At 42.1% G+C, this 25,122-nt stretch overlaps 3 protein-coding genes across 4 annotated transcripts; 1 reads left to right on the plus strand and 2 right to left on the minus strand.

Moving 5' to 3' along the window:
• Nucleotides 1–267: 267 nt before the first annotated feature.
• On the minus strand, nucleotides 268–7,551 carry xpnpep3 (X-prolyl aminopeptidase 3, mitochondrial). The gene is made up of 10 exons (XM_080523659.1): nucleotides 7,322–7,551; nucleotides 6,772–6,894; nucleotides 5,569–5,976; nucleotides 5,146–5,330; nucleotides 4,993–5,058; nucleotides 3,907–4,020; nucleotides 2,650–2,735; nucleotides 2,254–2,437; nucleotides 904–1,024; nucleotides 268–650 (listed from the first exon to the last, which is right to left on the minus strand). The coding sequence occupies exons 1-10, from the start codon at nucleotides 7,377–7,379 to the stop codon at nucleotides 484–486; spliced, it is 1,512 nt and encodes a 503-aa protein (XP_080379785.1). The 5' UTR covers nucleotides 7,380–7,551; the 3' UTR covers nucleotides 268–483.
• Nucleotides 7,552–7,733: 182 nt separating this feature from the next.
• On the plus strand, nucleotides 7,734–15,239 carry st13 (ST13 Hsp70 interacting protein). 2 transcript variants are annotated; one of them, XM_080522347.1, is made up of 13 exons: nucleotides 7,734–7,864; nucleotides 8,247–8,381; nucleotides 8,756–8,807; nucleotides 9,006–9,102; nucleotides 9,669–9,739; nucleotides 9,987–10,053; nucleotides 10,145–10,229; nucleotides 10,353–10,463; nucleotides 10,915–11,017; nucleotides 13,052–13,168; nucleotides 13,713–13,797; nucleotides 14,031–14,209; nucleotides 14,330–15,239. In XM_080522347.1, the coding sequence occupies exons 2-13, from the start codon at nucleotides 8,272–8,274 to the stop codon at nucleotides 14,459–14,461; spliced, it is 1,209 nt and encodes a 402-aa protein (XP_080378473.1). In that variant the 5' UTR covers nucleotides 7,734–7,864; nucleotides 8,247–8,271; the 3' UTR covers nucleotides 14,462–15,239. The 2 variants fall into 2 exon arrangements, with proteins under 2 accessions (XP_080378473.1, XP_080378474.1); XM_080522348.1 differs by lacking the exon at nucleotides 7,734–7,864 and adding an exon at nucleotides 7,893–8,137.
• Nucleotides 15,240–17,027: 1,788 nt separating this feature from the next.
• On the minus strand, nucleotides 17,028–19,439 carry LOC308150597 (E3 ubiquitin-protein ligase RBX1-like; the record flags this gene model as incomplete). Its single annotated transcript, XM_080523412.1, has 5 exons — nucleotides 17,028–17,040; nucleotides 17,296–17,381; nucleotides 17,629–17,699; nucleotides 17,790–17,868; nucleotides 19,365–19,439. 5 exons carry the CDS (start codon nucleotides 19,437–19,439, stop codon nucleotides 17,028–17,030), a joined length of 324 nt encoding a protein of 107 aa, XP_080379538.1.
• Nucleotides 19,440–25,122: the final 5,683 nt, after the last annotated feature.

The following is a 25,122-nucleotide window of genomic DNA, read 5'->3' on the forward strand; positions in this document are numbered from 1 at the left end:
TATCTTCTACCGATGTTTTTAATAGTATTTGTCTTAAATAGGTCAGATAATGGTGCACAGCTGTCTTTCATGTGGGATCAACTACTCTTGAGTAGAGTGCACTGCACACGAAACAACATTTTCACTGAGGCACACATTTGATTTCAATAAACTCATCTCCTGTACTCAATCCAGTGAAAAACCAAGCAAAAAGTAAACCTGTCACTAGGCAGTTTACTATACTATCCTTCAAGGAACCTGTGAAATGTATTTGTTTTTATTGTGAGAACAAATATGATTCTATTATATATAGATATAAAAGAGAAAAGGGTTGATAACATTAACCCACAAACACTACCTGCTGCCACTCACTTTGAGGCAGATCTTCAGGTGCTCACATTCTCCTGAACGAACACACACAACTCCCAGAATTCTGGGGGCACGTACTCTCAACCATTCCATTTGAGAACAAGGTGCAATGTCTCCTTTGCCTCTCAAGCAGCACTATCTCTGTGCACAGGCTCTCTCCACATCAGCAATGGTTTTAGGTGCATCAGAGGACAGGATCAGGGGTTGTCCCTTGTCCTGAATCACAACGTCGTCCTCTATTCTAACTCCAAGTCCCCGAAATCTCTCAGGAACCTGGTCATCCTCCTCATTGATGTACAGCCCTGAAAGACAAGGAGATGGACAAATTGGAGTGTGCTCACAATGCATTAAATTCGTGCACAGACATTATACAGGATGTTATTGGCAAGCTCTTTCCACTGTATATGAATGTCTGTGTGGGAGGAGTGTAGAAGTACATAAGACCATGAACAATGTGCATGCATGGAAGAGAGAGAGAGTGTGTGAGTGTGTGTGTGTGTGTGTGTGTGTGTGTGTGTGTGTGTGTGTGTGTGTGTGGCCCTGGCTCATGCATACCTGGCTCTATGGTGATGGCCATCCCAGGCTGTAGGGGCTGAGAGCGGGACAGCTCAGGGGTGTCGTGCACATCCATGCCCAGGTAGTGGCCAACATGGTGGGGACAGTATCGTCGAGCCGCCTAAGAAGAGAGATATGGGTCATGGAAGCAAGAAATAAGGGACCCTGCAAGCCTAATCTCCTTTTTCAGTTTCAATCCCATTCACTGTGTTTCATATCCTAGGTAGTTATTGGTATAGTGAGAAATGTACATATTTGGTCTGTAGGTTTTGATTAAAAAAATATAAGTATTTTTTGTTGTTTATTTATCAATGAATTACCTGTAAATATATGTTTATCTGGAGAGAAGGTTAACTGTGGTACATTGACATTATAACCACATACTGTACCCATAGTATGTATGTACACTCTATAATTTGTTTCCTTATACCTTGGTACCAATATAATATTGTAGTTTGAGATGCTAAAGAAATCCTGTCCAAATGTACAACATTTAGTTCCTTCAGACACTAACCAACTGATAATCTTCATAATCAGGACTCCGCTTTGCATAATGGTCATTGAACAAACACTTAGGCTAATTCACTGTTAAACATATCTCTTGTGTTATTACTGTACACATACTGTACACCTTCTATTTCAGACCAGACACTTGAAATAGTCCAGTTGCTTAACTGTACATTAAGCTTTGGTTTGGCTTGCTTTCATCCCATTTCCCAGAGTTTAACTGCTACAGGAAAGGACTCTATTATACGTAGCACACTGGGATAGTGTGCTTTATGAAGGCTGTAATTAGGTCACTATTTTACAGTTTAAATTGGCCAGAAGAGGTCATGATCATTTCCTGACCACAGACCATTGGAAAGAGTAAAAATAAACACTAGATATCCAACGTTCCTAGATTCTTTGCCCTGGAAAGATGTTAACTGTAAGTGTTTGATCGTGTGTTTTGCTTTCAGTTGTGTAGCTGCTTTCTATTTGCACTTTATTTCTGAACTCGGCATGCAGGGGCAAAAATATTAACCTAAAATGTGAGGTAACATGGAAGGAAATGATATCACAAAAAAGGCCATCCACTGCTACACAATTAGTCATTGGTTTCTGACAGCAATAGCCTCTATGGTAAAAGCCACAAAACAAACAGACCATATTACTTAGTATTCAGCCTCATCACTAAAACACTTTTATGAGACAATAATGATGTGATCTTTGAAGTCAAACCCTATTGTTGTCAATGCTCAACATGATTCACTTAACATGGTGCCACTGCTACTATAAGTAAAGGAGTGTTTTAATCGGTCCCAACTACATTAATCAGAAGCACATTAAGATGTGGTTCAAGGAAAGTACCTTGAGTGCATCAGCATCACTAGTGGAGCTCTTCACCACACCCAGCTCTCTGAGTTGGTGTCCCAGCAGGGTCAGCATGGTGCTGTAGATGTGGTCTAGACTCACACCTGGGGAGCACAGAGACAGACAGGCCATCTGCACCTCCAGCACTGCCTCATACAGCTCCGCCTGGGCTGGGCTGAACCTGGGCGGGCGGGTGCACACGCAGAGACACACACACACACACACACACACACACAGAGAGGAGTAAAGAGGGGCTGGTTAGAGGAGGGAGGGAGTGAATAGAGAAGGTGCAAATGAAGGAGAAGAGGGGACACCACTCCAAAATGTCCCCCCAGACCTCTATCTTAACACTTACTGCATATGCACCACTTGTTTTAGGAAGATCACACTTACTTTCCATTAACTGGCCAGGTGCGAGTGATATCACTGACATAACCATAATATTCACATCCTCCATCAAGTAGCACTGTTTCCCCATCCTGAGAGAGAGAAGGTGGGATATTCAACACATCAATAGCAGGACCAAATGGAAGAGAACCAATGTTTCTTACTAATTTGTAAGCCTAAAAATCTAAAAAGTAATTATTTCTATCAGCCTATCATTTATAGTTTATCAAGTAATGTACTAATGAACACTTTTCAAATTGAAGATACCGATTTCATATGAAGATACAGTGCTGCTTGAAAGTATGTGAACCCCTTGTGCAATTCTAGATTTTTTTTGTTTACTTTATTAAATCAGAACCAGTCTTTTTTTATCTAACATAACAGGTTTATATTTACCAATTCCATATGTTGGTTTAGAGGGAATCATGCATGTAGTAGGAAAACTAAATTATAAAGAAATTAGTGCAGGTGCAAAAATAAGTGAATCTCTTCAGTCAATAGCTTGTGGCACCTCCGTTAGCAGCAATAACTTGGGAGTAAATATCTCGTATAGCCACTAATCAGTCTCTGACATCTGTTTGAGATATTTTGCCCACTCTTCCTTACAGAAGTGAGCGAATTGAGTGAGGTTTGTGGGGTGTCTGGCATGAACTGCCAGCTTCAGGTCCTGCCACAGCATCTCAATTGGATTTAGGTCAGAATTTGACTTCGGCCAATCCAAAACACAAATCTTCTTTATCCTGAGCCATTCTTTGGACTGATGTGCTCTGAGATCTCCTTTCCTCTCGGCATGGTGTGTTTTGCATTCACCTGTATGGATAACACAAAACTGACCAGGTTTCTTATTCTCTATTTATCCCACCCGAACTCTTTCCTAAAGATCTCTCCTTCAACTGGTTCATTTGGTACCCAATTATTTACCCACCGGATTCTACTTACCTACTTGATTTAACCAAGGCAACTTGGGGTTCACTTAATTTTGCACCTGCACTAATTTCTTTATAATTTAGTTTTTCTTCTACACCCATGATTCTCTCTGAACCAACATATGGAATTGGTCATTATAAACCTGTTATGTAAGATTAAATAAAGATTTATGGTAAAAACGAAAGAAATCTATAATTGCACAAGGGGTTCACATACTTTCAAGCCGCACTGTATACTGTATAATGTATACAAACTGTATAATGGCAACAAACAAAAAAAGTCTGACCTCCTTTTCAAGTACCAGCCCATATTCATCAGTAACATATCTCCCTTCACCTTGACAATCTGGTTGTTGTTTATGTAATGAAGTGTGTTGGATCTGTTTCCACCGGCGACAACGGGAGGGTAGGCCAGGAAGTTGGCTCCATGGGCACGGCACTCAAAGTCAAACTGAGATTTAGAGAGAGAAAGGGAGAGAGGTTAATGTGAAGTCATTATTCACAACCCTGAGAGGTGACAATTAACCATTTAGCAGTTTCAAATGCCAAAACATCTTTTAAATTCCACACTTCTACTGTACAGTGCCCTCCATAAGTATTGGCATGTCTTATTTACACTCTATAATCCAACAGTTTGAATTTGAAATCAAACAATTACTATGGGGTTAAAGTACAGACTCTCAGCTTTAATTCAATGGGGGTTGAAGAATATATTTATATATTATTATTTTTTACAGTAGAGAAACGTAGAGGGACAAGTTGATGTCTCAGGAGGGACAGTTAAGGTGTAGCCTGAAGAGATGGGTCTTCAGTCTACGGCGGTTCCACCAGCGGGCTGCCAGGACGGTAAAGAGTCATGACCGGGTAGCGCGACTGCCACATCCGCGTAGAGGTGGTGGTGCCAGTCGGCCAGCAGAGGTGGAAGAGCTGAGTGAACGGGCTGGTGTTTGTGAGGTGACCATTGCTTGCAGGTAGGCACTATCGTTTCGCAGAAATAGTGGTGTGCTGTAAATGTTGGGCAGATCCTTTTTTCTCCAAACTGTCCTCTTGCAATCACTCTAGTACATGATCATATTAGTCTTGTCTATCCACAAGACCATTTTCCAGTCCTCTGCAAGTTTTTTAGGTACTTTTTAGCAAACTGTAACCTGACCATCCTTTTTTGGGGGGGGGAAGCGTCATAATGGCTTCCTTGTCTCTTTGATCCTCATGTTGACAGGCACTAATAACAGACTCCAAAGGCAAATGCCAAGCCTAAAATCAATACTAGACATTGACAGCTCTCTTATGTTTGCACAAATAATGTGACGAAACACACCTGACTAACCAGGAACACCTGTCAAGCCAATATTCCCACATTTACACATATACAGTACACACAAATACATGTTAAAGGACAATCTGACATACAACAGCACCTCACCTTTGCATACAGTAGTGCTTCGTCAATGTTCCCTTGTTGAGACATACCCATAGTCTTCCTGAATGCCTGAAAAGTAGGGAGGTCGAGAGGGTCTCAAACAAGTACTTAAAGCAGTTTGAGGACTTAACTGATGACATGTGTGAGGTGACTCACCTGAGCTGTGATGCAGCCAGCCTTCTCCATGAGGGCCACCTCGGCAGGGCTCTTGAGGGCCCTAAGGGAGTGTGTGAGGGGCCTGAGAGAACGCACCATGGGCCCCCCTTCCAGTAGAGGCCAAACATGGGTCTGGTGGAGCTGTGGATGGCAGGGCTGGGAGCCATCATACCACACAGTGCTGCCTGAGATAGAGAGAGAGAGAGAGAGAGAGAGAGAGAGAGAGAGAGAGAGAGAGAGAGAGAGAGAGAGAGCAGGATGGAGAGAGAGGAGGAAGAGAGAGAGAGAGAAGCAATGATAAGACACTGGTCATATCACTGGTAGGGCACTGTAAGACACTGCCTCATTCTTTTGTCACTTTGCAAGGAAGGAAATTACTACAGCCCCGCACAGCTTCCCCCCCCCCCCCCAGGCATCCCCTACCTTTAAGGCTCTTAAGAACCAGGCCCAGCTCTTCCGTGCTGTGGACCCTCTCCACCCCTGTTAACGCTGCCGCCCCGTCCTTCCCCGACCTGGCCCCGTCCCACAGCTCCCGGGCCGGATCCCTGCGGGGCACAAAGAGGATGGCATGGTCGGGGCGGCCTGTGCCAGACAGAACCAGGGCACTGTTGGGCTCAAGGATGCCTGTGAGGTAGAGGAAGTCCTGGTTCTGGTGGAAGGGGTAGGGGATGTCGTTGGTCATGTAGCGGGTGGGGTGGGAGAGGACTATGACCAGGTGGGAGTTGGAGGATTCTGTGGGCCCCAGCCGGTCCGCCTGGGCCTCGATCAGGGAGGCTAGTCTTTGTCTGCGGAGCTCATACTCTGTTTGGGTCAGGCCAGGAGTCACCTCATCTATGAAGGAAAGAGGGAGGGAAAATAGTCAATATTGCAGGAGAAGAGGACAAGGAAGGAAATACCTATTATATTAGATGTGACATCTTATAGATTCAAAGATTGGTAGAGAAATCTAATCTTTCTGTAATTCTGTGTGAATCACACACAATTGCATGATTGCTATAGAGATCAGTGGTCACATACAGGACAAAATTAACATGTAAATGTGTGAACCCAGGAAATTTAGATTTCTCCTAAAATATTGCGGTGGGGGAATTGCAAGATTATTGAAGTTTATGTTTATACTTGTATAACCACAATATGTGATCATGATGTGTATAGTGTGAGTATATTACATGATTGTATAACTGATCATATCACTGAATCATTTCTAGCCTTATGAATACTTGTATGTTCTATTGACGAATCTCTAAGCTTGTCCACTGGTTTTCACGACCAGAATGTCCCTGACAGAAGTCAATCCACAGGTACCTCATGGTCTGTTTAAGTGAAGTCTTATATGTATATGAACTCTCTTTTGTATCTGTATGCTCTTTCTTAATGTGTTGATAGCACTTGACGTACAGGGTGAATCATCGACAGGCAATCATTTAATTCTATTCAATTCTTGGTATAAGCTGTGTCCTTCCTATTGGAGATTGGACAATTTCTCTGCTGTGATGCTGAAGATTGTTCCCTTGTTGCAACATGTTGATTGTACCTATTGAACCTATTGATCGATAGTACCTGCTGTTGCTCATTCCTGCACTTGAGAATAAACTACACTACACATATGCACACAAACAGACTCACCATGTTTGATAAGGTGTGGGTGAGAGAAGGGGCTTGGCTGGCCAAGGTATCTTGACGGAACCTTCTTCTGTTTCCACCCTCCTAGTTTGACAGAAACATTCCGGCACGGACACCAGACACACCCTGCAGACAGCGAGAGAGAGGTTTCAGTGAAGCAGACGAGGGTCACACAACAGGCCTACCTACCCGGCTCTTAGTACACAGCATTTGACAGTTAGTGTAAAAGTGAGACAGCTGACCACACAGATGATGGTCAGAAAGTGTGTTTAATGTGTTTAGTTGCTTCTACATTAAACCTAATGTTGAGTCTGGATTCATAAAGCTGTAAATAGAATTGGGGGAATAACGGTAGTGGCACAGACAGTGACAAGTATACTTCTTATACAAACATAATACTGCATGTGAACTTTCATAAGACCTTTGGGGTAACTGCCAACCACTTAATGCAAACATGTCAAAGACAAGCTCATTTGTTCTGGGCAAATACATTGCAAAAATGTAATATTCAATACATACGAGGCAATTCATTTACAACACAAATGATTCGAACCTCGACTGGACAGCAACTGGACGGCCGATCTGGTGAGAATGTTGGGGGAGTGCAACATGGTTGAGGCTGTCAACGACACACCACCATGATGTGTGTCCCGCTTAGAGAGTATTGATTGAGGTAGATACAGTAAAGATCAATGAGATATAGGGGTGAGCTAAAATAGACTATATTACCTATCACTACCTAAGCAACGGGGAAAGCATGTGAAGAACTCCCTACTCATGCATGTCGCAGGAGTGCCCTGCTTATGAGAAGGTGACAGTGTCGGCCTCCCCTTTAAGATCCATCCTGCCATTGGTGGAAGAAGCGGCGTGTGAGTTTTCTGATTGGATACAGAGTCGTATGACGTATATTGTTGGCGACAACCCGTTCATAACGCAGGACCTTTTTTTGTTTGTCATATGTTTCCGTCTAATTGACGCCTGACAACAAGTGATCGCACCGACACCCATCGACGATCAGCGCGGTCGTGTGGTAGAGGCTCGGTTCCATTTCTCCCCTCGCCATCGCCTGTCGTTGAAGATTTGACTGGTCATACAGGTAGCTAGCACTTTCACGCTGTGTTTTATTGCAATTCACTTCAGATGATTGCAGTTTGCATGGCCTTCGTTCAAAAAAAAAAAAAAAAAAACCCTACCCGCTAACACGGCTTCTCGCTAGAATTCCAGAATATTCTAGCCATCCTCAATCCACTCTCAAATGAACGGTCGAATTCATTCACAAATAGTGCACGTGTCCGTGTGTGTTGGCTAAATGTGTTCCACTCGTTGATAATCCATAGTTTCACTACTCGATCGCGTAGATCATATTTCGGTGAGTAGTTTTGCGATCGGTTCCTGAATGCAGTCAATGCAAACATGTGTCTAGCCAAGGTGGCTAACAGTTTCGATTTTTTTTTTACTCTTGTCTCTCCCCCGTGTAGCGAGTGCTGGACCAGAGGAGTCAGAATGGACCCCCGGAAAGTGTCCGAGTTGAAGGCCTTCGTGCAGCTGTGCGACGAGAATCCCTCCGTGTTGCACCTGCCCGAGCTCAGCTTCCTCCGCTCCTGGCTGGGGGGGTAAATACTCCATCTCCGTCTGCTGTCTGCTGTATCGCATATGCCTTTTGTCAACAACAGATCAGTGATTTCTTTCAATTCAAGGAATTCACGTTGATCACTCTTATCTGAACGTTGTTCAAATGCATTGTCATAAATGTGTCATACCATTAATGAATTACGGAACTGTGTAATGTCGAAACTGTTCTCCACTTTAATGTTAAGAGTATGTTCTAGTTAACATACCTCTTAATCTACACGGAGTTGAACATCATTGCCGCAGTCACGCCCACTCACTCCCTGCACCTTACGCTTGAGGACTGGTGGGTGCGGTGTAAATGTTCATAGTTGAGAGAATGATATTTCATAAAATACTCTTGTCTCTTTTTTTCTAGAATGGGAGCCAAAATTCCAAAACCGCCCAAAAATGAGTCGTCATCATGTAAGGTGAGATAACGGAAATCACAACACTGCCACAATTATTAAATAAAAACAAAAGACAAGCCTACAAAATATAGATAGACATTCCTCCATCCACTACAAATTGCACCTGTTAACTTGTAGGCCTCAGTAGGTACTCATTAACTTCTGGATAGCTAATCGTGATCCGTTCGGTAAATTAACTGTCTGTTTCTCTGTCCTCAGGGTGGGTGTCCATGTGCTGGAGCAGCTCCTCCCCCTGCCTATACTCCTGGGCCGGGTGGGCCCACCATGACCTCTGAGAGTGAGGAGAGTGACTTAGGTATGTTCACTCCTCGCAGTCCCTCCCCTGGTCCACACTTTTACCTAGGGGGTCTCATTGAGATCAGAAATAATTCTATACACATGATCAGAGTCAACAATGCTGTTGAAAGAAATTAGTGTTGTTCCGATACCATTTTTTGATACCGATACCTGACCGTGCAGTACTTGCCGATACCGAGTACCGATCCGATACCACGGCGTTTGAAAAAACAAAACAAAAAAACATGTTTTTTGAGCCGCATACTCACCTCGATGTAAAATTATTGCTAACACTTAGTCTGGCACTGCTCAAAACCTTTGTAAAACTCGTAAAGTTTAAGTAAAAAAATATATATATAACTTACGTTTTTGTAAAGTACTCGCCGATACCGATACCAGCATTTTTGTGCGTATCGGTGGCCATGCCGATACTAGTATCGGTATCGGAACAACACTAAAAGAAATGCACTTCAGTTCTTAAGCAATACTAACTAATCTACGGAATGTAATCTACTAATCTACTAAGGAATCTACAATTCCTGAGGAACTTTGAATTCACTTGTCCTTGTCTGTGTGTTTCTTCAGAAATTGACGATGAAGGGGTGATTGAGCCAGACACAGATGAACCCCAGGAGATGGGAGACTTGGAGGTGGAGGTGAGGATATTAACTGCACTTGTAAACCTCGACTGAAGGCTAATCAATCCATAGTTGTTTTGATGGAATACCACATGATGTTTGACAATCCGTCTAGTGAACAGGCAAGCTCTCAAATAGTGTGTTTTCCTAAAACCCATAAGTAAGATTTGTCTTGCCACCCAAACGGATCATGATCCAGATGTAATCTGAAATGTTCCATCAAACGGCACAAACAATTAGTGTATCACTGTTCTTGTTCTTTTAGGTCACAGAGGAAATGATGGATCAGGCCAATGAGAAGAAGATGCGGGCTATTGAAGCATTAGGAGAGGGTGAGTTGCTTTCCCATCCACTGTGCTTGTGCACTAATTTCGACATTGCAAGTTTCCATAAATGTAATGTTCACCCTGTTCTCAAATGCAGGTGAGTTGCAGAAAGCTTTGGACCTCTTCACTGAAGCCATCAAGTTCAACCCAAGTGTAGCCATCACGTATGCCAAGAGGGCTAGGTGAGTGCCGCTGCAAGACTTCACAATGCTCTGTCACATGACATGTTTTCGTACATTAGTGATGTAGGTTAATATTCAGTATAGTAGTGATACTAATCGCCTTTTTTTTTTTTTTTTTACTAGCGTTTACATCCGGATGCAGAAACCCAATGCCGCCAAGAGAGACTGCGACAGAGCGATCGACATCAACCCCGATTCTGCACAGCCCTACAAGTGGAGGGGAAAGGCCCACAAGTATGCTTTCTGACAGGCTATCATCTCCAACATTGATAGAATAGAATAGATAGAATAGACTTTATTGTCCTTGTACAGTTGCCTATACAATGAAATTGTAGTGGTTCTTCTGAAGGTGCAAAAACAGAAAACATATTCACATATTCACAAACATATACACATAACATATCACAAATATTACACACTAGACAATAAAAAAGTGAAAATGCTATAAAACAAGCTAAGAGACAATGAGGTCCGTGGTGTAAAGTGCAAATAAAGACAACAATCTTAAGAAAATAAAAACAATTATAAAAGCAAGCTAAAAGACATGATGCACATAGACTCAATGCAGTTTTACAGTACATGAAATATTTACTTGCTATTTGTATAAATGAAATAAAACAGGAAAAAAATGGGAGGCCTTCACTTTGACCAACAGTCTGTGTTGTCCTTCCTTTGTGTGTGTCAGGCTTCTGGGACAATGGGAGGAGGCAGCTAAGGACCTGGGTACAGCCTGTAAACTGGACTACGATGAAGACGCGAGTGCCATGCTGAAAGAGGTTCAGCCCAAGGTAGCCACCCACCCACTCACTGACTGACTCCCTGTTTGTCTATCTCCTTGAAACTGCCCTGATATCAAAGACACTTATTAGAGGGCTTGCTTGCATATTTATTTCCTGCCAATTCTCTGATTTTTTTTCCTGCCACTCCTCTTACAACTTCACATCAATCCAATTCTAAATTGTACCTGGACTTATATAGCGCCTTATTCCAAAGCGCTTTACACTGGCCCCTCATTCACCCATTCACACACACATTCATACACCAATGGCGGCAAGCTACCATGCAAGGCGCCGGCCCGCTCATTGGGAGCAATTTGGGGTTCAGTGTCTTGCTCAAGGACACCTCAACATGTGGCCAGCCAGGGTTCGAACCGCCGATCTGCCAACTTTGCGATCATTAGATGCCGGCTCTACCTTCTGCTCTACGTCTTCAATGTGCAGAGAGGACTAGCTGGGTGTGATATCAGCGAGGACTAGCTGGGATGTGCAGAGAGGACTAGCTGGGTGTGCTGTTACTTTTGGTTTTGCTGCCTATTAAGCTATTTGTAAATACAATTTAAAAAGAACTATCGTCCAAACCATTTTTAAAAAGGTTTTCTACTACCAAAATTACATTTAAATGTTTTACATTTAGCAGCTCTTATCCAAAGCAACTTACAACAAGTACATTTGTCCTGAAAGTGGACAGAGGGGTAGTGGAGGGTGAAGAAGTATTTAGGAATGACAGTCAAGATGTAGACTGAAGAGATGGGTCTTTAGTCTACAGCGGAAGATAGGTAGTGACTCTGCAGTCCTGACAGCAGTGAAGCCTGTTCCACCACTGGGGTGCCAAGTAAGGTTGGGCGGTTTCCAATTTTAGAAACCGTTAAACCGTCTCCAAATTTAACTGTGTTTCTCGGTGTAACCGTGGGATTCAAAATCACATTGTTGTAGGGCTTTGACGGAGCCACTCATTTCAAATGATGAAGCCCTATGATCCATTCTGCACCCGCAGAGCGTATTACAGCAGCCGAGTGCTGTGATCGCGTATTCTTCTTTCTGTCTGCGTTCTCATCACTTTCAATAGCGTCTTCAACCACACAGACAGTGGCGCTGCACAAACACTCTTTAGCCGTTTATTATTATCTCCTACCTCTTGTTTTATTGTATTGTGGTTTATTTACTATTGTTCAGCACTTGGAGTTACATTTAATGCATGACTTGTGCTATATAAATAAAGTTTGATTGATTTATATGAGCATTAGGCTGCAGATTCATTGACTATCATTATTATTCTCACACAACGACAAAAATGTGATACTCTGCAATGTAGCTGCCTGCACTGTAACCCATCGGGCCTGAGAGTACATACAATTATTAAATAGTCTGTTAGGCTATTGTAGGTTTTTTGCCAGAAAAACTAGCATGTTCACCTTTCCAGGCTTCAGCAGGGCTCATAACGGACTTAAAGCTTTGCCTGCTGTGCTGAACACGCACTCTGAAGCGCTCTGAACGCTGAATTGGATTTCCACCAGAGAAGAGGACCTTCGTCTCTGTCAACCACAAGTTCGCCTGTCACCTTGTCCATGCAAAGCCTACACACAGCCATGTCAATATTTGCTGGCTCACCCTTGTCATTAGGTCGGAAAAAACAAAATGCGTCCATATTGCAAACTTTTTTTTTTTTTTTTTAGGGATCAACCATTTCAACAACGGCATTTGTTTTCTTCATATTTCTCTGTCTTTTTAGACGGGTAATTTATTTGACAAATTACATTGTTTACAAAAATCACTTTCATAGCATCTTCAACCACACAATTTATGACTTGGTGATAAAATGTAAAAAAACATAAAAATCTGGTTTTATGACGGTATTGACAAACCGTTGCTATTTTCAGAGACCCCGGTTTTCGGTTTAACCGTAAAGCCGTCCAACACTAGCACCAAGACAGTGAAAAGCCGTGACTGAACAGCACGCCTGCTGCATCATCAAAATAAGACATTGCAAGCCCACTAATTTTCTTCTGGAACTTATCACTGTCTCTTTCTATCTTTCCCCCTTAGGCCAACAAAATCATGGAGCACAAGCGCAAGTACCAGCGGAAGAGGGAGGAGCGTGAGCTCAAGGAGAGGAAGGAGAGAGTGAAGAAAGCGAGGGAGGAGCATGAGAAGGCACAGAAGGTGAGTAAATTCGGGGGGCGCTTAGGTGGCGTAGCGGACTAAGCGTTGACCACGTAAGCGCAGGGTTCCCGGTTCGATTCCGGCCGCGGACATATCCTGCATGTCATCCCTTCTCTCTCTCACCCATCCTTTCTGTCAAATCTCTACTGTCTTATCACAATAAAAAAATATATATATGAGTGGGACTGCCCCAAAAAAGAACTCCCCCAAATAACTTTTGAACATCAAAAAAAAGGTGAGTAAATTCAAAGCAGCATGAGAACAATTGAAGCAAGAAGCATAGTTAACAACAACTTGAGTGTAATTGTCACCATCTACTGCTGTCCCATTTTTCTCCTTTTCCTGAAGTATGCACATGCACTTTCCCTGCATGTTTTTAACAGCGTATCACTGGGCATAAGGATGGGCTCTTGTGCCAGTCTAGTCCCATTCAAGTTTATCTAAGGGAGTGAACGAGTGTATACTTTGGGAAAGGGTGGAGAATTTGGACGCAGGATAGTCAGTCTATATCCTCTCTGACCCGTGCCTGTATCTGTCTCCACAGGAGGAGGAGGCCAGACAAGCAGCCGGGGGAGGAGCTGGTGGTGGAGGAGCTGGTGGTTTCCCTGGTGGTTTCCCTGGTTTCCCAGGTAAGATGAAGGGAATGTTTTGATGTCATCAAAGGGACTGTCTGTGTCATTTCACCACCCCTGGTGAAACCCCTAGTCAAGACCTCCTTGGCCTAGGTTGGAACACAACAACAAGAACCATCACACTTGAGTAGCCGTCCAGGACCGGGGTTGACCACTGCTATAGAGGATCGACCACTGTGGGGTCCAATACAGTCTGTTTTAAAGGCTGTTTCCTCTGTCTTCTCCTACAGGTTTCCCTGGAGGTGCCGGCGGTTTCCCTGGAGGTTTCCCTGGAGGTTTCCCTGGAGGTGCTGGTGGAGCTGGTGGAGCTGGTGGAGCTGGTGGAGCTGGTGGAGCTGGAGGTTCTCCTTTCGGCATGCCCGGACTGGGAGAACTTTTCAACGACCCTGAAGTGCTCAATGCCATGAAGGTATGGCACCTTCTGCTTTTCACCTGAAGCCTTGCACAGGCACACGTTGATAAGCAGAGTCCCATGTCTGTATCCATATCTAATCCTATTGGTCGTGTGTGTGTGTGGTTGTGTCTATAGGACCCAGAGGTGATGGCAGCTTTCCAGGACGTGGCTCAGAACCCAGCCAACATTGCAAAGTACCAGGGTAACCCCAAGGTCATGGCCCTCATCACCAAGCTGAGCTCCAAGTTCGGTAGCCCACAGGCCTAGAGTGGAGAATCAGGAGAATAGAAGGTGGTGGGAGAGGAGCAAGTGGATGTCGCTGGGTGTTTTGGAGAATAAAAAGGCTTCTTTTGAGATTATTCCACTGTGTATGGATCAAATATGGTTATGCTATGTTGATAGACTGACAGGTATGAGAGGTATAAGTGATGCGGGGGGCTAAAAACAGGCATGCAGCAAGTTTTACACTAGGCAAGGGATTGGGATGGGGGCAACAGCAATTTATGTTAATTAATTGAGGGTCAGTCTGTTAAAGGCAGTTATCGCTTAGCAGTTACAAAAGCTAACTAAATGATTGCTGATGGAGAATCCGAACAAGGCCTGTCGCAGCCTTATTATTCAGAGTCCCCCATTGACTCTTCCCACCCATCCCCTCCCCTTAGGGCTACGCTTCAATACAGGTTGATGTTTTCTTACCTGAACCTGGAATAGTCAGACCGGACCTCTCGCCATAGTCATCAGCAGAGGAATGTTTTAGAGACACTACTTTGTTGGGGTTATAGGTCACCATCTTCTGTGGCGTCTTCTGAGCTGACCAAAACAATGGCCGTTTGTCTTATTTCAGGAGTTGACGTATACAGTAGGGTTTTCGGTAAAATTATTTTTCCCTCAGGTTTTCTAATGTTTTACTCACCTTCACTGTAACGTAACATTTTTCCCTGTCTGTTTCTTCTTCCAAATGCGAAAAAAAATGATGTATTAACTGTTCTTTTGATTTTGAATCTGTGTTGGACAATATCAATTCAAATCAATAAATCTTTGGTTGTTGAAAAAAAAAAAATTTGTAAGGTTTCCTCCTTCTTGTGATGGTTTTGGTTTCTCAAGAATGCACTCTTCAAGATGTAATTATTTGATAGCCGTTAATCAGATTTGTTCGTTGGGAAAGCTTCAGTTTCACAAATGGTGTGTGACTAGAGTACTGTGCATATCATTTGGATAATGTTAGTCAGTGGTGCCAATCTTCACAGTTCATTTGGGATGGAACAAGAATACATTTTTACCTTAGTGGTAGCCAGTTCTGAATAGCCTTATTTGATCAGAAACACAGATATGACGCAACTCTGACATACTATACATATTCAGCAAGGGCTTGTCCATTGTATTGATAGAACTATGTTAAATGGGAGTCATCTCTACTAACAACCTGGCAAGTGGCACAGAAACAATAACACCAGTCTGTCTCTTAATGATCCACTTGGTATCTCCAGACAGTTTTACAAGCATTGTTCGCTGCTCCCTCAGCTCTGTAGAGGGGGAATTTAGCAGACGCCTTATTCCAAAGCGACTTACAATCAATACATTTGACTAAGCAAGTGAATCATCAATTCCCCAGTCGTAGCAGGAAGAGTAATCTAGCTCAGGCCAGGGGCCATTGGCAGTCGTCGTGATAGAAGAAAGAATTATTTATTTTTACACAGGAGAAACAGTACGGGGGCGGGGGGGGAGACAATCAAGGGGGAAGCAGGTGTCTCAGGAGGCACAGTGCTGGGTGGAAGAAGATGTCACAAGAGGAGCAGTTAAGGTGTAACCTGAAGAGATGGGTCTTCAGTCTCCGGCTCATCAAAAATAAGCCTGGATTTTCTTTTAGCGACATTGATGAAATACCCCCCAGGCCTAGAGCCTGGAGGAGCAGGCCTGACCTGCTAATATTCCATGGCTGTTTGTCTTCCTAATTGAGGATTACCACCCTGTGTCACATGGGTCCAGACAGACCCTGCTTTGGTCACTGTGTCTAAGCTGTCTCAACAGGCCTAGCCAGGTCAACTCATGCCAGTGAAGCTATGGCACTGGCAACCAGTTGTATGCCTAGGTTGTGTTCAGAAGGGTGACATGTTCAGGATGGTAAAGATACTGTCAGGTATGTTGCCACCCAGAATGACATGATACTGTAGCTAAAGGGTAGTGTGCTGCATGTATCTCAAAAGCCAGTGTTGTTTTCAGTGATGAAACAATTCATTCCAAAGAAACTTTATTTAACAACTTCCATTTCAGCAAATGTGTAACATTCCTAATAGACAAGCAACATTCTCAAGAAATAGCTTGAAAACCCCCACTTGTTTTCAAGAATGACATATGGATTATAGTAGTTAACACCATTCACAAGGCTGTTGGAACATTGAGATTTATTTATAATTTACAACAACATTGCAAATTCAACTTAAAAAGGTTTTCCCGCTAGCCTAAAACAGTGACATGGGGAAAATGGGGGTAGATGTCTTTTCAGATTTTACAATTTACCATTTAAAATTTTACAATTTACAACAACATTGCAAATTCAACTTAAAAAGGTTTTCCCGCTAGCCTAAAACAGTGACATGGGGAAAATGGGGGTAGATGTCTTTTCAGATTTTACAATTTACAATTTAAAATTGTACAATTTACAACAACATTGCAAATTCAACTTAAAAAGGTTTTCCCGCTAGCCTAAAACAGTGACATGGGGAAAATGGGGGTAGATGTCTTTTCAGATTTGTCATTAAGTGGATCACACAAAGGGTAACAACAGTAAGGATGAAACTTGAGGAAGCCCAACCAATGGTCCAAAGTTTTTCCCCTAGTGTCCATATCTGCATGAGAGAGAGACGAGGGAGAGATTCAGTCAATCAACACAAGACTCAACCACAATCAAAAATTAATGAGTAGCAATTACATTACACTTCAGGATATAGGTATTATTATAGGTAATAATAATAATAATAATAATAATAATAATAATAATAATAATAGGTATTATTATTCCACAATCCACAGGTCCCCCCCACCCCACAACACCATTTACAATCTATTTTCTCAGATAGATTATGAAAAGGGATTATACTCACTTTTCAAACTCCCACTCCTTGTTGTCAAGAGGGCACACATGTCTGGCCTTGAGCCAACGGGAGATACAGTGAAAATGGAAAGCATGCTGATGGAGAGAAAAAGAGAGAGAAACAATAAATATATGCATTTCAGAAAATCAACTGCAACTCTGACAATATACACTCTTTGTACTGTGATCATCTAAGTGGATACTGTAGTATCAAACGACTATTTCTAAGCAGAAAAATATGAATGTAATGGTCAAGTACAGTGCTTGATGTGGCATCGTTCCCTCTACGGGACAATCTGTGATCAGTTTGAGCATATCTGCAAAACCATTAAGTCTAACTCACATTGCAGGCTCCCCAGGCTACTGTGCACTCCCCAGGGGTGGCAGAGACCTGGTTTGCCTGGCACTCAATGCCTACAGGGATACAAGTCATGTGTTAGAACGTCATCCACTTATTTTAGGTCAGCCCTGTACAGTCAAATATACTATCTATTGAATACTCACAGAGATCCATAATGTGATTCCTACAGATAGCACAGTTGTCCAACACAAGGTCCCAGGCCCAAAGTGTCACTGCATTCCACTGTCGAAAAGAATAGTCAGAGTAAATAAGTGACATTCAAGTACAATCACTACGAACCACAGTAAGTTGGCCTGGAAATGCATGATGTTTGTGAGTTGTTTTGTGGGGATATGTTATGACAGGCAAGTAATAAATGACAAATTAAACGTATATCTGGGCCCAATCGTTCAAAATTGTTTATCTGGATCAGAATACTTGGGAGTTTTCACTTCCAATGATGTCAAGAACCACAAGTGTGTAATCACCTCTCCTAAAGGGCTTGTTGCCTGCTTGGGTGTTTTTTTTTGTTTCGCTTCAGCATGGTCCTTAAAATTCATAATCTTAATTTCACTTGCTCTGTGGTCCTCTTTTGGCCAGACTCAATGGTATTCACATTCTGGGTTAGGGTTAGGGGTCATTTCAACCCAAATGTTTTTTTTCTTCTTTTTGTTAGTCACGTCTCTACCCTTACTAGAATTAAAACTTGCTACTACTACTACTTCCTAATACTGAGGCACACCCTCCAGCAGTGTGTGGGTTTCTGCAACAGTGAAATTAGGTCCTTTGAGTCCATGGTTCCACCTCTTTGGTGTAGTGAACATAGAGTTTATAGGCCTTGGCCTTGCCATTGAACAAGCCAAAGCACATCTGCTAATTGATGTTTAATGGGTGTGTGTTTGAAAGGACCAATTACATAGCCATCTCATTCAGCCTTTCTCAGAGGAATTACAGAGAGGCACTGACATGGCAGGTACTGTCCATTGCCACCACCGTTTTGGTAGGAAAGGATACCATCAAAGGGTAATAGGTAGCCTAATGTCTACTTTATCACTAACAGTTAAACAAGTCAACTGCAAAATATAAATGAATGTACAGTACCAGTCAAACGTTTAGACACTTCAATTGAATAGGAAAGTGTATCCAAACTTTTGACTGGTACTGTATATTACGGTTTATTGCAGGCAGTTAAGTGATATCTAGCCATGACCATACTGCCTAATCGCATTTTGGGCCTATTGATTAAGGCAAGTAGCTATCCAGCTAGCAGCTATTTGCCATTGATTTTCGCAAAATGTCAGTGCTTCTACATGTTTTATACATATTTTTTGCCTAATCACGTTAGATTTCGCTGACTAGTGAGTTTAGTTTTGTAGTCTAGATTGTTAAGCAAACGGTTAGCTAGCTATTGATTGATTGATTGAAAACTTTATTAGAAGATTTGCAGAAGTAGGTACATGACAGTACATATTACATACAAGGTCAACTAACAGGATAAAAACCCAAACAATTTCAATTGTCACCCAAACAATTCAGTGAAACGCAGACTCATCATCCGTCATAATGAAGAGTCATTGTCTCCAGCTAGCTCCTCCCGCTAGCAAGCTCCTCCCGCTAGCAAGTGCGGGCTTCCTGTTACCTAGGTAATCAAGTCATCAAGTTTGCTATAATAATAATACTAGCATTTAGATGTTATTAAACTCCATTATATTGTGTTTAAAAACAGATAGATTCTCTACCTTTTTCACTTCAAAGCGTTTCTTGCTTGCTCCGCTGTTTGTGCCACTTGTGTCAACATCCATAGCGGCCGCCATCTTATAGGTATAGTGCAGGTGTAGTGCTGAAACAAACAAATTTCAAATTTCAAGCCTGCAAACTGCGACACTAACCCTCCGGTTGTGTTCCCGGTCAAATCTGACCGAGAGCAACTTTCATCAATCATAAATATTGTGTTTTACATTTGATTGCCTCAAGGCCTTATGATATCCTCCACACTAGGCATTTGAACATATACAATTGCTGACTAACCACTGGCATTGAATTTCGAGGTTTTAGTCAACTTTGTAACATCGGTGGGGTTTCTGGTCAAAAATGACCGCCATAGTAAATTAATGGATAACACAAGTTGTAACAAGCTACAACATTCCAGGATGTATCAGACCTGTTCAAATCCCTCATATATAAAGTTTGACACATTTCAAACTAAACAATTAGGTGTTTGTTATGGGAACCCTTCTCTTTCCCGTGCTTATATGCCCATCCAGTTATTCAGATTAACCAATAGTCTACATTGTTTATGCCTCATCAAATTTTGCACAGTATATGTTGAGATGTTGAAGAACTGATCCAATGTGTTGTTTGGCAGAGATATATAGAGTTTCAGGGTGTAACTGGCCTTCTTATTTGAAATTCTCAAAAACGGAAATGAAATATTCAATTTCTACTGTGTATTTAGTCACATTACAGTAATTTGGTCATATCTATGTTCATTTTTTAACATCTCACAGGTCTCAGCTTTCACCAAGTACCAAATTTAGCAAATCTGACTATGTAGTTTTGGAGATATGAAGCAGTTAATCAGACCGGTCTAATTAGACCGGGAACACCAATGATGGGGGGGCAAACATGAACACAACCGGAGGGTTAAATGAATGTGCAATAACACCATGTGCAATATGACAACCCTCGGGTACATAAGGTTCAGAGAATAGGAAATGTTAGAATAGGTATAGCATAGCATAGAGTACAGCACAGTGTTTTATTTGTACAGTATAGTATAGTGGATAGTGTACATAGCCTTTATTTATGTAAACCAGCTCCTTTCCCCTCTTTTTTTTCTTTTTTTTCTTCTTTTCTTTCCTCGCACCAGGGGAGCCACCCCTCCCAAATTTCGTTGTTTGGTACCTGTACTATATCAATGACAATAAAGACCATTCATTCATTCATTCATTCATTGATCTGATAGTATCAAATTTATGCCATCTGGTGGAAATATATGGTATTACACCATGGACTCCATTGCACAGCTAAACCCTATTTTTCAATGAAAGTATACTATAGTCACACAAGTATCGTTAACCCTGTGAGACCCAAGCAATGATCAAAATGACAAGAAAATAAAGAAAAGTCTGATAAAGAAAATAAATCCACTTTCTGAATCTCGGGTTTGTATAACAATTTTCCAGAAATGTTGGAAAAATTAGTGGGATACAAATTATGGGGTATGAAAATACAGAATGCTTTAAAAATCCTATAACATATGATATGACACATATAACACAATAAGACATATTTTATCAATAATTAAAAATGTATTAATAATAAAATCAAGAATATTGAACACTCCAAATGTAGTGCGGTTGAAGAAGTTTGGCATGGAGTTGAAAACCCTGCGGGCCTTCTACAGAGGCACAACCGAGAGTATACTGACTGGGTGCATCACTGCCTGGCAGGGCAACTGCACTGCCCTCAACCGCAGAGTGCTACAGAGGGTGATGTGGACAGCCGAGCGCATCACTGGATGTGAGCTTCCGTCCATCCAGGATATATAGGACAAACGGTGTGTCAGCAAAGCCCGGAGGATCATCAAAGATCCCAGCCACAGCCTGTTCGAACCAATGCGTCCAAAAGGCCAGGCCTCTTCCGGAGGCTCAGGGCCAAAACTCAGAGGCTAACCAACAGCTACTTCCCCCAGGCGTTCAAGCTCATGAACAAGCCCACTGTAGACAATTGACTATCATTTCCAAGCACACCACATGTATACGAACTACGTGAACCTTAAGCTCACAGCCACTTTACTATTGAACTATCCATTATTACTTGTTGCACCACTAGTGTATCCTGTCTTACCTGTACTATTGTCACTTTTAACTTGTATTATGCCTATTGCCTTATTGTCTGCAAATTGTCCAGATACTGATAACTATATCCTGTCTTATTATTCTTTGTCACTTATGTCCTGTACTACTGTTATTTTTGTTTTATCTTGAATTATTCCTATTGCCTTATGTCTTGTGTTGCAATGTCAGGAACCGAAGCCTAAGAATTTTACTGTCTTACTCTTGTGTAATGTGATGTAACAATAAACTTGAAACTAGTGTGTAATGTCAAAATCATAAAATAACATGAACATTTCAAAAAGAGAAACTTCTAGAAATATTTGGACAGTGACACAATTTCCATCAAGATGCAATTGAAGTGCAGACTTTCAGCTTTAATTCAAGGGGTTGAACTAAAATATTGTATGAACCCCTATTTTCAGGGGTTCAAATGTAATTGGACAAATCAAAATAATCATAAATAAAATGTTCCTTTGTAATAAATGTCGAGAATCATGTGGCCTTATGGCAACTGTCTTCAGTTGTTGTTTGTTTGTAGGTCTTTCTGCCTTTATTTTTGTCAAGTGAAATGCATGCTTGATCGGGTTGAAATCAGGTGATTGACTCAGGTGATTGACTCGGCCATTGCAGAATATTCCACTTCTTTGCCTTAAAAAACTCCAGGGCTGCTTATGCAGTATGTTTTGGGTCATTTCCATCTATATTGTGAAGCACCATCCAATCAACTTTGCTACATTTGGCTGAATCTGAGCAAACAGTATTTTTTCTTTACCATATAAAAGATCCTGTGATCATCCACCATGTTGTCTTCCATGGACGTCCAGACCTCTTTGTGGTGCCGAGCTCACCAGTGTTCTTTTTTTTCTCAGAATGTACCAAACTGTTGATTTGGAATGGATCTTTTGTTTTGCAGCCTAAGGATGGTCTGTTTCATTTGTATTGAGGGTGCTGTTGATTGTAAGTCGATTTGGAGTAAGGCATCTAAATGGCTAAATGCCCAAAATGTCAAATGTAAAAATGTCTGTTGACCACATGCTGTGTGTATACAGCAACAGCTTCCAAATGCAAATGCCACACTTGGCATTAACTCAGACCTTTTACCTGCTTAATTGATAAAGAAATAATGATGGAATAGCTCAACACAGGTCCATGTTTTGGTCCCTTGAAAAAGGGTACATATTAAAGAGCTGTAATTCCTAAACCCTTCCTACAATTTGGATGTGAATACCCTTACCCTAAAGCTGAGAGTCTGCACTTTAAGCCCATAAACAGCTAAAATGACAAAAATGTGTCCAAATATATGTGGGCCTATAACTGTTCTTCTCAAAAGTAGCACTCTTGCTTTTGAAACATTTATTTGCTCACTTCTGCAGAATGTTGGTAGGAATCTGATTTGCGTATCATTAATGAATCTATCCCTATGGTCACCCTTCAGGACCACAGTTTTGCAACATTAACATAACTGCCTAACTTATAGTACAGCGGCTAAGCTCTCATATTATGAGGAATTGTGCACTTTTTGAAGAAAGCATGACATTTCTACCATAGTTAGTACATACCATAAGGTTTATTTTCAGATGTGGAGGGAAGTCAGATTTGACCCCAGAGGCTCGGGAGAGGTCAAATTCAAGATGGCCGCCAGGCCCTGTGTCTTATGTTCAAACACGCTTAATTTTGGAACCAAACAGAGTAGAAAAACACTTTAGGTGTCCTTTCCAACTAAGTTAAGGATGCCTATTCATTTGGTGATACTTTTGAGATTGCCAGAATTCAAGAAAATGCATTTAGTTCAAGGTCTATGTAAAACTTTACCTCAGAAAACACAATTAGTTGTTCTCTTTTATTTATGAACTCTGTATTTATGAAAAAAATACTTTTTTATTGCCCTGCATTATTCAGTTATTAGTTATTATTTACTGGGATGTGTGGTTATTTTATTTATTCCTGCTAAGCACAGCGTTATCAGCAGATGGCCCTCTAGGGCACCAGTAGCTAACGCCAGTAGAGTAGAAGTCAGTACACTCCGTGATAGTGCAGTATGCACGAGACAGAGAGCACTTCTGACTAAATATCAACAGGTAAATATAACAAGTAAAATGACTTACTATGAACAGACAATATTAGTACGCTTGAGTAAAGCCTTAGTTCCTAACTGTAACATGCAAAGACATTGAATTTGATTATAGCCGGGAATGAGTTTGCTAGCTAGCTATGGCAGCGCTGATCAAAATAATTCTGCTAGATAAACTAGTGTAGGTCTGTTATTAGTCTTTTTATTACTGGTTTCAAAGCAAGTTTCAGAATAAGAGTCATAGTACCGAAATGTTGTAGTAAATACATTTTTGATTGGACAACACCTGTCACGCAAACACTTCCAAAGAACAAGTTGCCACTGTTCAGTAGGCCACCTGTCAAGATAAGGTCAAAAGACAAGGGACAACTTGCAGTACTGAAGAGTGACTCTGGTCTCTTTTCAAGGCTGTACATCTCCTGTCAAACACGAGATGGAGACATCCAACATTTCTTCTCCCATGAAAACCAGGCAGCCCCACCAGCTCTGTCAACTGGAGGAAAACTTTGGGGTTAAAGCAGATCTACTTCGCTGCCTGGAGTCAGATCTGCTCGAAGACAATAGTGTGCCGGTGGCTGATGCAGTAATTCTCGATGGTGCAGCTGTGGTTCAAATGCTAAATCCTAGCACATCAAGAACATTTCAAGAGTATGGAGAAACAGTGTTTGCACCATACATCTCTGCTCAACTTCAGAAAAACACCCACGTCAACCTTGTCTGGGATGTATACCTACCTGCCAGCCTGAAAGCCTCGTCCAGACAGAAGAGGGGAAAGGGCAGCAGGAAAAGGGTGGCTCCTCCTACTGTGATGCCTAAGAACTGGATGGACTTCCTTCGATGCAATGAGAACAAAACCGAGTTGTTTTCTTTCCTGTCACGCAAAGCTGTTCATCTACCTCTAGCACAGGGCAAGGAACTGTATGCAACAGATGGAACTGGAGTCTTCTGCTCTCCTGCTGAGTCATGCTTGGCCTGCCTTGCCCCATGTTCGCTAAACGAGTGCGACACTCGTCTACTTCTGCAAGTGGCAGATGCTGTGCAGAAAGGTTGTAAGAAGGTGACCATACGTACCGTTGATACTGATGTGGTGGTACTGGCTGTGGCTTCATTCAGCAAAATAGCTCCTGATGAGCTGTGGGTTGCCTTTGGTGTCGGGTCAAGCTTATGGTACATAGCTGTTCACCAAATGGTTGCCACAATGAATCCTACACAGTGCAAGACTCTAACAGTCTTTCACGATTTCACTGGGTGTGACACTGTCTCTGCATTCGCTGGCCGAGGAAAGAAGACTGCCTGGGAGACTTGGAAGTCTTTCCCAGAGGTCAATGATGCTTTCCATGAACTCCTGTGCATGCCAAGTGAGGTCAGTGAAGAATCAAAGTTACTGCTAGAACGATTTGTGGTGCTGATGACCGAACCAGTGAGAGCACGGAGGTGAATGATGCCAGGAAACAGCTCTTCACACAGAAGTCCAGAACTTTAGAGAACATTCCTCCAACCCAGGCAGCCCTCAAAGAGCACTTCAAGCGCACTTGCTACCAGGCCAACTGTTGGAACCAGGTACTGGTCCTGGATCCAGAGATGCCA

The sequence above is a fragment of the Nansenia antarctica genome, assembly GCF_963989245.1.
Source record: "Nansenia antarctica genome assembly, chromosome: 2".
Classification (NCBI taxonomy): domain Eukaryota; kingdom Metazoa; phylum Chordata; class Actinopteri; order Argentiniformes; family Microstomatidae; genus Nansenia; species Nansenia antarctica.

What these genes read in the sequence shown, in the direction of transcription:
- xpnpep3 (XM_080523659.1), bottom strand. Translation starts at nt 7,379, where the DNA reads ATGTTGCACTCCCCCAACATTCTCACCAGATCGGCCGTCCAGTTGCTG. An exon ending in CCCACACCTTATCAAACATG is followed by an intron (nt 5,977 to 6,771) that starts GTGAGTCTGTTT and finishes TTTCCTTCATAG; the next exon opens with ATGAGGTGACTCCTGGCCTG. An exon ending in CTGGCTGCATCACAGCTCAG is followed by an intron (nt 5,059 to 5,145) that starts GTGAGTCACCTC and finishes CCTACTTTTCAG; the next exon opens with GCATTCAGGAAGACTATGGG.
- st13 (XM_080522347.1), top strand. Translation starts at nt 8,272, where the DNA reads ATGGACCCCCGGAAAGTGTCCGAGTTGAAGGCCTTCGTGCAGCTGTGC. An exon ending in GAGTGAGGAGAGTGACTTAG is followed by an intron (nt 9,103 to 9,668) that starts GTATGTTCACTC and finishes GTGTTTCTTCAG; the next exon opens with AAATTGACGATGAAGGGGTG. An exon ending in TGGTTTCCCTGGTTTCCCAG is followed by an intron (nt 13,798 to 14,030) that starts GTAAGATGAAGG and finishes CTTCTCCTACAG; the next exon opens with GTTTCCCTGGAGGTGCCGGC.